Here is a 16,813-nt window from a genome sequence, read left to right as displayed (position 1 = left end):
AGCCTCGTCACGCGTGCACCACGAACGTTGTCCTTTCTCTTGCTGCCTGCCGAACAGCACATGAGATTCTTCCGATCTTTTCAAGTTCCCATTCGCACTGTGTTCTGGTACCTGTAGCTATTGGGCCCGTTTTTTATTCTATATTCAACATTCTATTCTTATTATTTACTCTTCTTTTTTATTCGAGGGTCGTGCATAAAGTGCTTTACATACATTACATACATTCGAACTTTACTTCTTTCTTGCACTCGGTCATATCTATATTATATTCACCGCCTTTCCCACACCTTCTGTGAGCCATGACCCGACCTCAGATTGTACGAGCTGGTAAGTCCGTCGTCTCTCAATTTGACTCTTCCCTTCTCCATTCCCTTCTCCATTCTTTATCTTTACCATGAGCATTCGAAGAGCGAGCAGAGCTCCTCCTTCCTCTACTATGACCGCATGTCGGCAGCCCCATCCTACCCATCTCACTTCGTCTTCGCCCTACGGGCGATCTCGGCAGCGTTCACCGCCTGCAGTTTCCCGAGGAAGAGCAATGGTTTCCTTTGTAAACGCCGCTAAACGATTCTTATCGCCCACAGACACGCTTGATCTACAACCTCGTGAAAAGGCCTCAGCCGCGGATCACACCAATGCCCCGGACGAACAAAGGGATGCACAGGGATTCGCACCACACCAGAGCAATACATTGAGAAGCGCGGAGGAGGAGGAAAAAGCTGGTACTTTACACGAGGAGGATGAGGTGGACAGGGACCTTGCTGGATCAGAGAGCCTCACAGGGGATGAGGGCGGGTACGATGACGACGATGATATGGGGGATCGAATGAGCAGCAGTCCCAGTATCGCCGATGGTGTGTATTTTCTGCGCAAGGCTGTGGTGGTGTCCTGGATTTTGGGTGGGGTGGTCGGCTAATGGATTGGGTTGGTTGGAATAGACGATATCGACCTTGATATGGTATATGCTTTGCATACATTCCAAGCGAGTGTGGAGGGGCAAGCGAATGCTACCAAGGGAGAACATATGCAGCTTCTCGATGACAGCAATTCATATTGGTGGTTAGTCAAGATTCTTCGGGATGGTTCAATAGGTACGTTTCAATTGCTACCGCTGCTCTATGCGCAACCATTCGCGCGATAGAGTTGTTCAGCTGATGTCGGGTTCTTTCTAGGGTACCTACCAGCGGAACATATTGAGACACCTACGGAGCGATTAGCAAGGCTGAACAAGCATCGCAATATCGACCTGGCCTCCAACATGCTCAGCGACAACACGAGTGAGAAATCGAAAAATCCGCTCAAGAAAGCTATGCGCCGACGCAATGCGAAAGCAGTAGCCTTTGCGCCCCCAACGTACGTCGAAGCCTCGGAGTATGAGTATACCACCGACGAAGAGGAGGGAGAGGGTTACGATTCAAATGAGGAGGAGGTAGCAGCTCAGGAGAATGAGGTAGAGGCCACTGAAGCTGGTGCGCGCACTGTGAAACCTACTGCTTCGCTGGACGAAAAAGCAAAGGATTCAAAGAGCACCATTGAAGAGAGTAAACTGCGGGTCAACCAAGCAGCATCATCACTAAGACATCCCGATTCGGCTGTTTTCAGTGATGATAAGGTGGAGACAAAGAAGATTACTCTCACGCCAAACTTGCTGAGGGATGATGGAGATGCGACCACAACGTCAATCAAGGGACGAGGTTCTCTGGATAAGGACAAACCAAGGGGCGATGGGATTCTGTCACCAGAGCCAAGGGGCAAGGATGGTAAAAAAGGAAAGAAGGGGGTCCTTGGTGGTTTATTCAAGAGACGTCATAGAAAAGGGAAGAATGATCAGGACGATTTGGAAGATTGGCTTCAGACCGGGAACGACAAACAATCTAGTATCAGCTCTAGAGAATCGGAAGATAGCCAGATTGATGTACGGAAGGGGAAGCAATCAGAACAACAGGCTCAAACACAGGCACAGGCTCAAACACAAGCTCAGCAGCAGCAGCAACAGCAACAGCAGCAGCAGCAGCAGCAACAACAACAACAAAGGGAACGAGAGCGGGAGATCCGGGAACAACGAGAACAGCAACAGCAACACCGGGAAACACAACAAAAGCCTACTGTTTCCGGTCCCACTTCAACTATCCGCAAGGTGGAATCAGATACCGAAGCCAAGGAGGAAGTTGCAGTTCATGGACCAACCGCGCAGCAGAAACAATCGCTTGAAATGCAACGTTCGGGTTCCGGTTCGAAACCTACAGCTGTGTACTCACCGGACAAGCGGTCACTGTCACAATCGTCACACAGCAGCGAGACGGAAAGAGGTCCCCCACAACAGAAGATCACAACCGCCCCGATACAGACACAAAACCTAGAACCCCTGCTTCAATCGCCCCAGACTCGCAGCCCTCAAGCCGAAAGTGCCACAAAACCGGCCTACCAGAGAAGCGCTTACAAACCTTTCCGCGCCGATGGAAACCAATCACCCGAACAATCGTCCTCGCCTGTTGAGCGTCTTTCAGATTCACCGGAACACATTTCTTACCATGACGCTTCTGACCGCCATGATCTCACTGATGCCTCAAGCGGCGACGACACATCCTCGTCACCTATCGAATCGCCACCAGAGATTATCGAGAGACTCAGCGAGGCTGACTCCCCTTCACCAGTCATTGCACACGAAGACGGCGCGATCACGCGGACGTGGAGCGATTGGTCACTGCGCACATATTTTGAGGATGACAATGATGTCCGAGACATGTTGATTGTTGTTCAACAAGACAAGAGCGGTGCCGGCGTAGTAAGGAAAGACCATCCTGACATTGGTCCCATCTTTCAGGAGTCCAGTACCAAACTGGCCGATATCACCAAGGTATGTTTATATTTCTTCTACTTTCTTTTACCACCTCAGATCTTCCCCTAAAACACCTTAAGGTTCGCTGTTGGTAATTGGATGCTGATTTCTTGATTTTTCTCTAGCGGTTGGATGGTATGCTAGGTGATTGGCTGCAGAGGAAAGGCCGCACACGATAGGCGTGTTTATGAATTCCGTTGGAGCTGGGGAGGGGTGTTTTTCAACAATTATTTTTTGGCCTTTGTGAGCATTTTTAACGACTTTTTTTTTCGTTTTCTTTTTTTTACTTTTCTTCAATTTCCTCTGATTACCGGTTGTAATTGAGCTGGGTTTTTTCTTTCATTTGTAGGAGCAATCTATCAGGAGACGAGGGAAGGGACTTCCAATAGTCAGATACCAATCGAGGGTATCTAGAAATATATCTAGAGATCCAGATCGAGAACAGTGTGGACTAATACCGCCAAAACCATTTTCTATGTCTATCTTTCTGTATTTTTCTTTTTATCTTTCCCATTTTGGTTTTCCCTGGAGGGACCGCGTACCGCTCTTGAGGAGGGTGAAAAGTCTACTTGAGAGCAGGACCTCCAGTTTTCTGTTATATATATTTCACATCGTTTTTTTTCCTAGGGAAATTGAGGACGGTTTCCTTTGTAAGGATATTTTTTTTATATTTTTTCTGCCGTCAGGCACAGATACCTATGTCTTTTTAGTTTATTCTCGCTTTCTCTGGGGGGTGCTCTCTAAGTTTCTTGTTTTTCTTTTCCTTGGTAGAGAGGGGTCCTTTAACACTTCTTTGATTTTAACAAGGATATATACCAGTTCTTGCCAGGCTTATTTTGTAGTAAGTGAAGATTGTGAGGTTCTGACATGTGTTGTTTTTCTCAGGCTCGGGGGTGGCTGGATTTCCGAACAAATGTCTCATTTTAGTGGAAGACATGGGACATGGGGGTATTGCTAATGATAGGTAGGGGGTGGGACATCTGGGGGCTTACTTTTTTGCTATTCACAGCAAAGCATAGCAAAGAAAGGCTCAGAGAGATAGGAGGAACAGTGCTTTATTAATGACGTGTAGTCTCAGTGTTGTCTCTCATTGTCTGGCTAGTCACATGTATGCATGTTGCCCTGCGGGTGATGGAGACGTTAGATCGTACATTGTAGACTCATTAGATTCCGGGAATGGCCGGGATGCAGGGACCCTTATGATCGCCGGTTTATTCCCCGGATTCGAACCCTCTGCTGGGTTGGGAAGCCTTCAGTCAACACGTTATGACTCCCAACTGATTATCAAGCGTTGACTACATACATGTTCTACGTACAGGGTCTTACCTTTAAGGCCTGCCAGCAGATACTCCACGTCAGGGTTCTTCGGAAAGTTCCCGAGCTGGGGACGATGTTTGGGTTTCAATTCGGTTAAATATCCTAAGTAGAATTTTGGAGTCCCAGCTGAGGATTATTCCGCTGTCGTTCCAGGTAAACTGCATCAAGGGTGTGTTCATGGATGAACCTATCCGTGAGTTAGCATTTGCTATTCGAAATGTTCTGTTTGTGTGTTTGAGACTCGAGTGTTTGAAATCGATAGGAAACACCTATTTGATCAATTTCCTGTGGCACTTGTTTCACAGTATTTCCATGAGGTCACCCTAGGATAAACAACACATGATTCGATCCTCCACCATTCTTGTTTGGGTGGAAGGGGAGCACTGATGTTGCTTGTAATGCTCGATCGGATTGTGTATGGCGCCGCCTCCCTTTCTTCCATTTTTACGAAATAGGCTGTTTGACATCACGCTCTTAGCAGCGTGTTCATAGATCTGTCGATTGATTCTTGAGAAGCGATGCTAGGCATCGATCAAAAGAGGTGTTAGGTAATTTGATGTGTGCCAAGACTCCGAACCCGGGAATTTAATCAGTGGTTTTGCCGTTTAGTGTAGAAATTGGAAGTTTGGAGGACCCGTGGCCTGTTTGCTATTTAGGCAATATCCTCAAGATCGAGAAGCTAAAATGTACTCTAATTGGGCAATATATTGTAGAGGGCTTTTGTGGACTCCAAACAAACGTTAATGCCTGATCGACATTCTCCCATAAGTCAAGCTACACGCAGTACTTACATGTACAGCGACAGGTAATAAGTGATGGAACGCCCTGAGAGTACAAACACCAAATGTTGGTGGCGTTTTACCAAAACAGGTATTGCTCTGTTCCATCACTTATTACCCCGTACATGTAGTTGTGGAATTGTTTGCAATGGCAAAGCGCACTACATGTACCAAACATTAATCCCAAGAGCCTTGCAAGGGCAATGAACTTATATGTAATTGAACCCACTCGAGTTTTAATTACACATAATGACAATCCAATCGTGATAATACGATTTTCAGACGTATACATGTACTAGTGATTATACCACAGTAATTCGTCTCAACGGGCTGTCACAATTCAGCAACCCCAAAAGATAAGTTTGCGTACTTGGTACATGTAATTCGTGGCAAAATTCTACTGCTTGTTACTACGACGGGTATCCTGTGTAAATCATGTTTGGGGATTCAATGCTCTTCCGGTGGACGTGCAACTAATAGCGTCATGGAATATCACCCGCTACCAATTGAATCACATGATTAGGCCGCCAATACGCTAGTAATGAAACAATAACCTTATCCTAAGAACCCTAAACCTAGGCGAGCGAGGCTCTGAAGCCACATAACCCCTCCATTGAGCTGCCCCACACCTAAATCAAGGGCCCATCACCACAACGCGACCATAACGATGTCCGAAGAATCCAAGATAACCGAGCCTATAACGGAAGACATTCACATCGACACTGAAGAAGTTGTCGAAGAAGTCAACGCCGATACTACACAAACCGGCGCTAGCAAGAAAAAGAAGAAGAAAGGGGGGAAGAAGGTCAAAAAGGCAGCAGCTAGTAACGATGTCGAGTCTGAAGCTTTGGAAACAGCAGAAACGGGAGAAAGTAGCGATATGGGCTCTGGAATGGTTAAAAAAATTCTGAAGAACAACCCCAGCTTAGCTGCAGAAACTCAAGGGATGGATCCGAAGAAGATACAGGAGATGTTGAGCAGGCTGAAACTGGAGGAATTAATGACAGGAATGGTTAGCTTCACTGTTGCTGTTAATGATTACGGTTATAAAGGACTGAAGGGCTGATAGAGATAAAACATAGGCACCGGGGAAAAACCAGAAAGATATGGCGTCGTACAAGTTCTGGGCTACGCAACCAGTTTCGAGATTTGGTATGTACCTGGAGTTATGTACCATGGGTTGAATCAAGAACTAATCTCTCTACGAATGGAAGACGAACCTGAGTCTCAGAAGCCAGATGGACCAGTGCGAGTGCTGAAGATTGAGGACGTACCAACAACAGGAGCTGAGCTTGTTGATGGATTCGAATGGGATACCATGGATCTGAACGATGAGAAACAGGTGAATTACTTTGACCATCTCATTTCGTACTTTTATTAACCCTACAACAATCAGATCAATGAAGTTTACGAACTACTTACCAATCACTATGTCGAAGACAATGATGCCATGTTCCGCTTCAACTACTCTGCGTCTTTCATTAACTGGGCCCTTAAATCACCTGGTTGGGTCCAGTCTTGGCATGTCGGTGTCCGTGTTGCTGCGACAAAGAAGCTCGTCGCCTTTATTTCAGGTATACCGGTCACTTTGAAGGTTCGCGACAACGACCTAAAATGCTCTGAGATCAACTTCCTCTGTATTCACAAAAAACTACGCGCCAAACGTCTCGCACCCGTACTTATTAAAGAAATCACCCGGAGATGTAATCTGCTGGAGATCTGGAACGCCATTTACACCGCTGGAGTCGTGCTACCAAAGCCTATTTCCACGTGTAGATATTATCACCGCAGTTTGGATTGGCTCAAGCTCTATGATGTTGGCTTCTCACCGCTACCGACAAAGAGCACAAAAGCGAGGCAGGTTTCTAAATATTCGCTGCCAACAAACACAGCAACGCCTGGATTAAGAGAAATGGAGCTAAAAGACTTGGATGCAGTCCATGGATTACTTGAGAGATACTTGGCGAGATTTGATTTGGCGCCAAAATTCGACAAAGTAGAAATTAAACATTGGTTATTCAACGAGGAAAGCAAGCCTGAGGATAGGGTTGTTTGGTGTTACGTTGTGGAGGTGCGTTTCCCCTAGGTACTAAAATTTATGCAAATAACTACTAATTCCCAATAGACGGATGGAAAAATAACCGACTTCTTTTCATTTTACTCCCTCGAATCCACAGCCTTGAAAAAAAATACCACTATCCGTGCTGCCTATCTTTTCTATTACGCCTCTGAGGCTGCCTTCAGCGGTTCTCCAGATGTGAAGAAGGAGCTCAAGGTCCGACTCAATGCGTTGGTAAATGACGCTCTTATCCTCGCAAAGAGGCTCAATTTCCACGTATTCAACGCGTTGTCACTCCTTGATAACTCGCTTTTCCTCACGGAGCAGAAGTTTGGCCCTGGTGATGGATCCTTACATTATTACCTTTTCAACTGGAGGACACCATTCATTAAGGGTGGAATTGATGAAAAGAATAACATCGACGAAGAGAACGGCAGTGGGATTGGTATGGTCATGCTTTGATTCTGGACATCCTTTTGCATTGAAGGTGTGAACATTATGTTTTTTCTGGATCGTTCGAACGGAATCGAGCACGTCATGGGTTGTAGTTCATGATACCGTAAAGTAGCGTGTAAAAAAAAAAACAGAAAACAAGATGTTTGAACCTCAAACCACTAGGTCATATTCATGCGGGTTATTTCATCATGAAACACCACTTGCTGATCTATATCCTGCTGATGACAAAATCATGTCCACTGGATAAGTTGAATGGTCCTAGAGTTTTTTGTTTATTGAAAGGAAGTATAGAGTTGGTGTAAGATCGAAGATTTACGAGCGGAATAACCATGGTTTGAGAACTCTTGAACCTACTCTTACGACAAATATTGTTATTGCGTTCACCTAGAGGGAAAGCATGCTTTTAGTTCGTCCAGGGCAAACCATCTCCTCCAGAGAGTCCGACTCTGTTAGGACTAACATATAGACTTTAGGTGGGATATATGGTTTGTGACGATTTGGGGGGTCTTTGCTATTAGAAGCCACCCCTCCGTTAAAACACTAATCTGACTGTTTTCATCGATGAGATACATAAGCTATTACGTATCTGCATGTGCCAGTACGTCCCTATAAACTCCATATATGCCTAGTAGCATAAAATTTAGTTCCATAGATCATTTAGTAGAGGCCCGAGCTTCCTCAAGTAGCCGGCCTCGTGGTCTACTAGTGACAATATAGTAATATTAGTGCTTGCAGTTAATTAAGAACAAATTGTCTCGACACGATACCTGTGTTTAAACTCGTATTTTGATTAATTGAAATTATGAGAAGTGACAAGTCTACATGAAAACTCGCTGGAAATGTTCTTAATTCTATAGCTACATCAACTAAGCATGCTGGAAAGTAGAAAGTAACCAATCGTTGAACACATACTCAGTAGTCCTTGATAGTGTGAAAATAGATACAAGTTGAATCTAGTGGACTCTGTTTGTATGTACTATCTATTCATATTCTACTCTGTCTTGTACTCGCTTATTAAGTCCTCGTTGTTTTTAAGTTGTGTAGGAATTCGGTTGCAACAACATCGATGACTCAGAGTAATGATCATCTAGACAACAATCTTAAAATATGGTATAATGATCATTGATGTCGCGTTTATTGTTGTTAGCTGATTATTTATTGCTACTAATATTAACTGATTACGTGCAATTATTGCTACTGCTGTTAACGAGTATTTTACCACCGTCTACGTTGTTCTGTGACTAGATAGTCAAACCGAGTGATCTTATGTGATGCAACCACTCGTTCTATTGGAGCCCCCCCAAAACCGGTTTTTTCTTCCTTTTCTTCCAGGTCCCACCATCATTGATACTTCACAGTATTTCCACTAGCACAACACCCCCCGAAACCATTCCTTCACATCATCCATTCCAATATCTGGTTCCCCTTCTCCTTGACGTCTTTCTACAAGAATATCACCCTCTCCCCCTTTCATCACACTTTACTTTTTGGCACTATCCCTCAAATACCATCAAGATGGCCTCCACGACCAGAGGGAAATATAACCTGCGTGAAAGGAAACCAAATGCAACACCTACTTCAGCCAAGATCTCTTCCCCTAAAGATACCGTTCCTAAAAGAATTGCCTCGGAGAGGATTGCCTCTAAGAAGGCCGCAAAAATGGTCGTTTCACCAAGCTCAACAGAGAAGGGAGAGTACGAAGAGGAAGAGGGAGAGGAAGAGGAAGAGGAGATTGCTCCCAAGAGGAAGTGGACCAGGAGGAAGAAGAACCCACCACCCCTCGCCCGTGTTCAATCCTGCAATTAACGAACCAAGGCTACCTGAGAGTGACTTTGAGGATGATGGCAAAGATGATGGTGGTGGTGATGATGGCAGTGGCCTTGTCAGGACCAAAAAACGTAAAGTTACTGCAGCACAAAGTGTTACTGTAGCCAAAAGGGTTACTGCAGATCGAAGTAAGTGGATTTTCTCATACCAGCATGTTTTCTTTGTGATTAATGGTGTTTTAGAAATCCCAAAAGGTCAAGGCGTAGACTTTGATATTACCATCGGCCGCAAGTACCAAGGTAAATATTACTGCCATCCTACTCCTCCTTTCCCTCCTAAATTTCTCTCCTTTCTCCTCCATCTATTATGTATAGAACATAACTAACAAGAGCACCAGCTGAGCCATGCGTACATACTCCACATATCTCCGAAGAGCGTCTTCAAGAAATATTCGCAAAAATCAGAAATAGTATCAGAGAGGGCGTCGCTGAGCAAACTATAACCGTCAGACCCTGGAATTATATACTTCCCACCAAGGCACAAATTTCTCGCCGTAAACAACAAGGTCTCCTGTTGTACACCGATATTGGCTGTACCAAGATTGCGGCTACCAAAACAAAGACCACTCCTATACTTCGAGCCCCCGCTCTCATAGCATTAGAGAGAGAGAGACAAGTTGCTAAATTAAGGAGCACCCGCGTATCGGTAGCCTCAAAGGCCTCCAAAATCACAGAAACTAGAGGCGGATTCACCCCATCCACCCCTAAGAACAAAGGGGGAGAGCAAGCGGAAGATGAAGAAGAGGATGAAGAAGGTCAAGGGGGTGAAGACGAGGAAGAAGATGAGGAAGAGGGCGGAAGCGATGACGACGAGGAGGAGGACGACAAAGATGACGAGAACGAGGCAGAGGCGTGTTCTCTCTCAGTCTATTCTCCATACTGGAGCACTCATAAGAAGCGAACGGAAGAAGAAGATGATGATTACGTCCCGTCATCCCGCTCAAACCGTATCTCGTTCAATACACGACAGAAAATTAAAGGGGATAAAACCAATTCCTCTCCTTCGCCTCATATTAGCCTCTTCAAACCTCAGCCCAAAAAACCAGGTAGCCGGTCAGCTGGGGCCCAAGCCAAATCTTCTGAAGACCACCCATCTGCTCTAGGCGAGTCTTCGCCAAAGGCCCAGGATACCTCTATGAACGCAGAGTCCAGAGAAGAAAGACCTGTTATCGATTACTCACACACCACCACGATCAGTGGGACTTCTTCGTCTGCCAATACTGAACTGTATGGAATTAAAAATTCCAAAAAGATTCTTTCTCCAGTTAAGGCAATCGGCTCTCACTCGCGTACACCCATGAGGGATACCCCCCCGCCACCCTCAGTTGCATCTTCCTCGATGGAAATTATGGGCCCTCCTCAACGCCCGCTCACGCCCAGACCTTCTTCGTCTGTCAAAACAGTTCCTACCTCAGTTAGGCCCGTGAATTCTTCTGAACATCAATCCACACCCAGGTCTCCGTTACCTGTCCGATCATCCAGCAAGTTTTCAAACGGCCAAAACAATTCACACCATGGGGGAGCTCAGACTACTCCCCCACGTGAGTTTCTGGATAGTTCACCCGCCATATCTCCCTCGTCCACCGGACGCTTTTTGCACTAGATTGCACTTGGTTAGAAAAGTACATAAATACTTCAACTTCTCAACTTATATATTGCAATGGGGTTGTCACATTTCTTTGTAACAGTCTTCAATCTCTTCCCGATGGCACATATACTCCTGGTATTTCTCTTCTGTATTGTCTACTATTTACATCTTTACACCGTAAGATAATCTACATGATTACTTGAAATCGGTTTCCTTTTCTCTTGTATTTATGGGAAAGAGCATACATACCGAATACATGTACACTTAACTTTTAATCGCATTCGCTAAAACCGGCGAAACATTTGAGTTCCATAGAACCAGTGTCTTGGTATAACTTTGTTGTCAACGAGATCATGTCCGCTATCAATTGAGAGCAAGTGGAAATAATGTGATATGGAAGTTATTTTATTAACCTAGATCGACATAAATATGATAATCGGCCTAGTAACCCTAATCGAGATCTATTCCTCATACCTCATCCCGACTCGTGCATATCCAAACCAGCCTTCCACATGTCTAAACGAGTATGATCGCATCAATCGATCATTCAAAATTAATATACGCCCACAAATCAATTGGTTCATCACTTTCATCCTCGCTTACCCTCGACTGATCTTCCAGTCCCAAACTCCCAAAACCCACTTCATGCATATTCGCATCTCCCTTCATTACAAGCATATCCACCAACGCCTTACTCACCTTCCAATCCTTCGTTAATGCATACTGCAGCGGCAATTGTCCATAGAAATCCATAATGTGGACATTCACTCCCTCCTGCTCCAGTAGCAGCTCCACAATCGCAATATCGCCATAGATAACTGCCATATGTAGTGCTGTATGCCCCTCTGTTGTCTGTGCATTGACATCAATCCCCTTGTCGGTATCGAGTAAAAGTAGGGTGAGGGGATGGAAGCGATGCATGACGGACCAGAGGAGGGGCGAGATGTTGTTGTTAGAGAGGAAGTCAGTATACAGCAGGATCTGGGACAGGAGCGCGGAGGCCCCGTGATTCTTCAAAAGAAGAATATTAGTGAGGGGGCTGTCGGTACTAGCCTCCGAGGCGATCTTGAGGAGCATAGAGGGGGTGAAATCTTCAAGAGACATTTTTGCGGGATGATTTGAAGTATTTCAGGGTGCTTTATTGAGTATGATTTGGTTGGTGATTAGAAGTTTTCTAGAGGGGCTTTTGGGGGTGATTTATAGCAGGTGGTCGAATAATCGCATTCAAGATATCTTCCGTCATGCTTGGTTACAAGATGCTGTTTGGATCATATCGTTTAAAATAATCAAGTGTACAGCTATCCAAGCACCTCTTCTATCATCTTGAAACGCTCCCCAGGGTCAATGATCGCAGATGCGGCGAGTGATGTATCATGATTGGTGTAGTACAAGAGAGTGAAGATCTCGAGGACGCCGAAGGGGTAGAACCCGGGAAGTTGAATCATCAACCAGCACTCGACCAAATGTTGAATCAACCCTGTCATAGTAACACCAGCGAAGTTAGCAACACTACTACAGCTGCCAGTCGATTTGTCCAGTGAAAAGCACAATCCAGACCGGAAGGTGGTACAAAGGCGTTTTTAATATCTTCGGATCTTAATCTGAGGCTCGGCACGCCAAAAATCAGGCGACGTTGGTGATATGATGTGCGAGGCCTTTAACGGGGCCCCCGGTCGGGTGCTGCGGGCTGAACCTTATTAATGTCAGTATCCTTTCCCATGCAAGGCAGATGCCGTCATATGGCGAGCCTAAATGATTGCTCATATTCGAAATTAGCCTGCACTTGGGAAAGGCGTAATTTAATAATTTGGTAGGAGCGGGAGATCAGAGTTAATACACAGCAGGATGGATGTGGTGTATGATACGTAACTCGTAAATACTCCCTCTAGGAGTACATGTAAGTACGTGCACTTTGAAACGTTCATTGAGATACATGTATCGTAACTCAAGTGGTTTGTGCAGCCTTCCGTCAAGCCACTATGGTGCCATTAGATGGATTCATCCCAAACCCTACATGAACGTAAGGTGCCCACAGTTCTCGATCTCACAACCAGGTTCCGGGACTATAATCACTAGCCGAGTATGTGCTCTCTTATTACAGCATCAACCATCCTATCTGCTAAACTTGGTGAATGTAGTTAACAGCTTGACATGAAGAAGCTGGAAACAACTTCCGCTGGCCTTTGATTAACATCGCATCAACATGCAGCCTCAATTTGCCACGTCCACTCCAAAATATTTTCTAAACCGGCCAAAACTCCCTTGTCTTTACTGCTGCAAGGTTGAGCCGTATGGATCATGATAATTCTTTCATTGGATGTTTTCGATGGTCTTCAGCACATTCTTGGAGGCATAGTTCCCATCCTGGTGATTGACGAGCGTTCTGTGATGATCTAGACGTTGTAGGAAATATCCCGGAATTGACCCAGCGTGCTAACGTCGATGCCTTCTAGATACTATCCTGGGTTTTCAGTACCACTCAAGAGGCATATCCCCCCCCCCCCCCTTCTTTTTCCCCGGGCTCTCGAGGTATCTACCTCTGTGATACTACACGGACAGAAATATGCATTACATGTGGACACAGCCTCAGTAAACCTCCAGTCGCCCGCCAAGCCCTGTCTCTCCACACATAGCTCATGGTATACCCGTCGCCTTTAAGGTTTCAAGGTAATGCTCAGTAGTATTCTAAAAATAGTGCATACCTGCTTCGAGCACCTCCAAATGATTAAGGCATTCCCCTCTCTAACAAAATAGGCTAAGACGTAACCCTACAAGGTAGATAGACCTCGAATTATCTTTAATGGCCCACCACGGCCCACATTAATCTGAAGGTAGTGGGACTTTACATAAACTTGCATAAACTCGGCGGGATTTTAATCTGTGCCGTCTCACCACCTTTATTTTTCCCTTTTCTGATTATGAGTAATTTTGAAATCGATATTTTGACCATACTCCCTTACTCGAAGAGAGAGACAACATCTTATCACTTATGGACTATTGCAGCATAAACTCAGAATAAATATTGGGCACAACTGCATGCCGTTTTTAAGGGAGCCATAAGGTAGTAAAAGCCCAAACCCACATTTTCATCTGATATCAGCTACTGTAACTCAATTTATATGCACCGATAGCTGACCGACCATTAACAATCACATGAAGATTCCTCATGCAGCAGCTGAGCGCCACCGTTGTGATCATGACACATAGATTGCAGTCTCAATAAGAACAGAGCATCTCCTTCTCTTTTTTTGGTGGGGATATTGAGGCGCTATCTATCTATCCGAGAAACGGCTTTAATCTCGGATAGACGACCAATTCCCATAGGTGGTGGCGGGTGTGAGGTACATATGTGCGTATTTACCTATATCGTTCCCTGTAGAACGTGGGAACCCGTGTCAGCTACTACTATCTGGGCACGTTATACTTAAATTAAACAATAATCAGCGCTATAGATTTGAAACGCTCAGTAGATGATCTCTTTATAAATCCCGTTGGACCCGGGTTCTCCTGGGAGGTTTTAATCCCTCGGAAATGCCCTCCTGCAATATATAATTACCACAGGAATACTATCCATATACTCACAACATCACCCTACAATGCCTTTCCTCAGCCTCCCCAACGAAATACTGCTCCTTGTTACCGAAAATCTCACAGAGAATCCTCAAGACCTTTATCATCTCCTTTCCACCTCTCACCACCTCTACCATCTAACCATCTCTCGCTTCCACCGCCTTGCTCACCTGCCAAAAGATGGTGAACCTGCACTCCACTGGGCTGCTAGACGGGGACATACTTCACTTCTGCTGCTTCTATTAGCTCAAGGTGTAGACGTCAATCTTCGGAACAAAGCTGTCTCCGAGGAGACAGCCTTACACTCTATAGTAGACGTCAAGGCAGCCCCCATGATAACGAGGACCCTCCTAAAGCACGGTGCTGGAGTGAATCTACAAGATGTAGCAGGAATAACCACTCTTTCGAAGGCCATGATATTCCAGAAATACGAACTTGTGAAGGCTCTACTGGAAGAGGCCGACATTGATGTCAATATCCCCGACAACAAAGGCATCACTGCCCTACACTGGGTCGTTATTGGGGGTCGAGGCTTCAGCAGAGCCGAGGAAGTCATCAAGCTTCTACTCTCCAAAGGAGCATACATCGACCAACAGGATCATAGCAACATGAGCGCCCTCTACCACGCCATGTCCCGGAGCCACAGGCCCACCGTCCGGCTTCTTCTCCACAATGGTTCTAACCTCTTTCTGCAGCGCGAGCTGGGTTACATTGGGATCAGGCGTGCAGTGATGCACAACGACACCGAAATGGTTGAGCTTTTTCTGCAGCAGAAAGGCGCGGACGTGAATTATCGGGACCAGAGCGGGAAGACTCTGCTGCACTGTGCGGCAAGCTTGACAATTAATGAGGAGGGATGGGATTTGAAGAATGTTATTAAGCTGTTGGTGGAGAAGGGGGCGGATCCGAGAATTCAAGATAACTGTGGGGCTGTGCCGCTCGCGTTGGTGAGGAGCCCGAGTGATGAAATCAAGAGGTTGCTAGATCCTAGGACGGAGGTGGATACTTGTACAGTCCCAACTCCTCAATATCCCGAACCTCCAAGATACGAAGAATTTCGCATAGCAAATTGATTTTGCAGCAAGAAAATTAAAGCCCCAGAGGATTTCGTACGGGACAGCAAGGGATCCTGCGTATTGAGATCCGGCATATCGAGTTGCGACTGTAGGGCCTAGGGGCCGGGAGACCGGTGAGGAATACAGAATACCAGGATTACATAGAGAGTATTATCCAAGAGATTGAGAAACAGCTGATTGTATTTACATGTATATACATACTTACGTAGCTATACGAGGCACTTCTTTCGCAGTTTAACAGGTTCCGTCTTATTTATACAATTTTACTGCTGGATGGTTCAAAAGGCATTTTCGAGAAATTACTTACTATGGGTGTTTATTATGTTTGAGGCGTTTCTCATTTACAGCTAGCTATGTACTAGTAGCTAGTAGATGTTGTTTCTCGAAAGAAAAAAAACGTTTGTCATCCTGGATGAACCCTTTAACGGTCCCATCCCCATCCCACCCCTGTCTTTCAAATAAACGACCTTATAGACTAGTATCATGCCGTCAGCATAACTCAATCTAATATCTAACGGCCGGATAATACAAACCCCCGGTCACCGATAAATTAATGCAGCATCAGCTAAGATGTAGCCGGGAAACGCACAAGTGCAATTGAGATACATACATGTACTTTTTGCCATGTACCTACATAAACATGTAGCGTCTATATTGCCGATAGTACTAAAATCAATAGTAAACCCGGAAAAAGCTCTGCAGACGTATGGCATCGATTGACCAAAACGTTGATACATGTACTATACTTATCCCTTAAACCGTCAGGCTGAATTGTAATTAGAGGCATCTAGATTCTAATGCAAAGGTCGTGGTATAAGGCATGCCTATAGAAGGGTTATACGTTTGCAACACAGACATACATATAAATCCTGCGTGCGTTTATAATATCATGGTTTCCAGTAGGTATGGAGGTACTTTGCGTTAGATGCCTCCTCTAATTACAATTCGGCCTGATCGACGGTTTAGGGGATAGCTATGTATGTAGCTAGCTTTTATTATTGCGCAATTGCCCTCCACCCTGCAGTTGGCTATCAGCGACGTGATGTAAACAAGAAACCAGGGAGGTAAACAAGAAACCAGGGAGGTAAACAGGCAGGCAGGGAGGTAAACAAGAAACCAGGGAGGTAAACAAGCAGGCAGGGAGGTGATGTAAACATACATACTTGCCGGATTTTTTTCTGTCCAGCGAACCTATTCTTCCTGATACGGAAGAGTCGCAACGACTTTATCGCACCAAATATCTATCAAATTCACGAAGTTTTAGGGCCGTTGCTTCGTAGCACTCCCATATTTCCGGATGAGG

General features: G+C 45.3%; 5 protein-coding genes across 5 annotated transcripts; 4 read left to right on the top strand and 1 right to left on the bottom strand.

The window, feature by feature from the left end:
* Positions 1 to 299: 299 nt before the first annotated feature.
* LAJ45_07543 (uncharacterized protein) lies at positions 300 to 3,018 on the top strand (the record flags this gene model as incomplete). Its single annotated transcript, XM_046117100.1, has 5 exons — positions 300 to 327; positions 585 to 854; positions 939 to 1,091; positions 1,173 to 2,857; positions 2,965 to 3,018. The coding sequence occupies 5 exons, from the start codon at positions 300 to 302 to the stop codon at positions 3,016 to 3,018; spliced, it is 2,190 nt and encodes a 729-aa protein (XP_045969745.1).
* A 2,584-nt stretch (positions 3,019 to 5,602) lies between these two features.
* Positions 5,603 to 7,456, top strand: LAJ45_07542 (uncharacterized protein; the record flags this gene model as incomplete). Its single annotated transcript, XM_046117099.1, has 5 exons — positions 5,603 to 5,947; positions 6,018 to 6,087; positions 6,150 to 6,277; positions 6,332 to 7,006; positions 7,061 to 7,456. The coding sequence occupies 5 exons, from the start codon at positions 5,603 to 5,605 to the stop codon at positions 7,454 to 7,456; spliced, it is 1,614 nt and encodes a 537-aa protein (XP_045969744.1).
* A 1,509-nt stretch (positions 7,457 to 8,965) lies between these two features.
* Positions 8,966 to 10,879, top strand: LAJ45_07541 (uncharacterized protein; the record flags this gene model as incomplete). Its single annotated transcript, XM_046117098.1, has 4 exons — positions 8,966 to 9,198; positions 9,266 to 9,405; positions 9,460 to 9,516; positions 9,615 to 10,879. The coding sequence occupies 4 exons, from the start codon at positions 8,966 to 8,968 to the stop codon at positions 10,877 to 10,879; spliced, it is 1,695 nt and encodes a 564-aa protein (XP_045969743.1).
* A 528-nt stretch (positions 10,880 to 11,407) lies between these two features.
* Positions 11,408 to 11,968, bottom strand: LAJ45_07540 (uncharacterized protein; the record flags this gene model as incomplete). Its single annotated transcript, XM_046117097.1, has 1 exon — positions 11,408 to 11,968. One exon carries the CDS (start codon positions 11,966 to 11,968, stop codon positions 11,408 to 11,410), a length of 561 nt encoding a protein of 186 aa, XP_045969742.1.
* Positions 11,969 to 14,460: 2,492 nt separating this feature from the next.
* LAJ45_07539 (uncharacterized protein) lies at positions 14,461 to 15,507 on the top strand (the record flags this gene model as incomplete). Its single annotated transcript, XM_046117096.1, has 1 exon — positions 14,461 to 15,507. One exon carries the CDS (start codon positions 14,461 to 14,463, stop codon positions 15,505 to 15,507), a length of 1,047 nt encoding a protein of 348 aa, XP_045969741.1.
* Between the last annotated feature and the right edge of the window lie 1,306 nt (positions 15,508 to 16,813).

The sequence above is a fragment of the Morchella importuna genome (genome assembly GCF_003444635.1).
Source record: "Morchella importuna strain M04M26 chromosome Unknown Morimp01GS024, whole genome shotgun sequence".
NCBI classification, from domain to species: domain Eukaryota; kingdom Fungi; phylum Ascomycota; class Pezizomycetes; order Pezizales; family Morchellaceae; genus Morchella; species Morchella importuna.
Note: the sequence above shows the minus strand (reverse complement) of the source record. Positions and strands in the feature narration are given on the sequence as shown.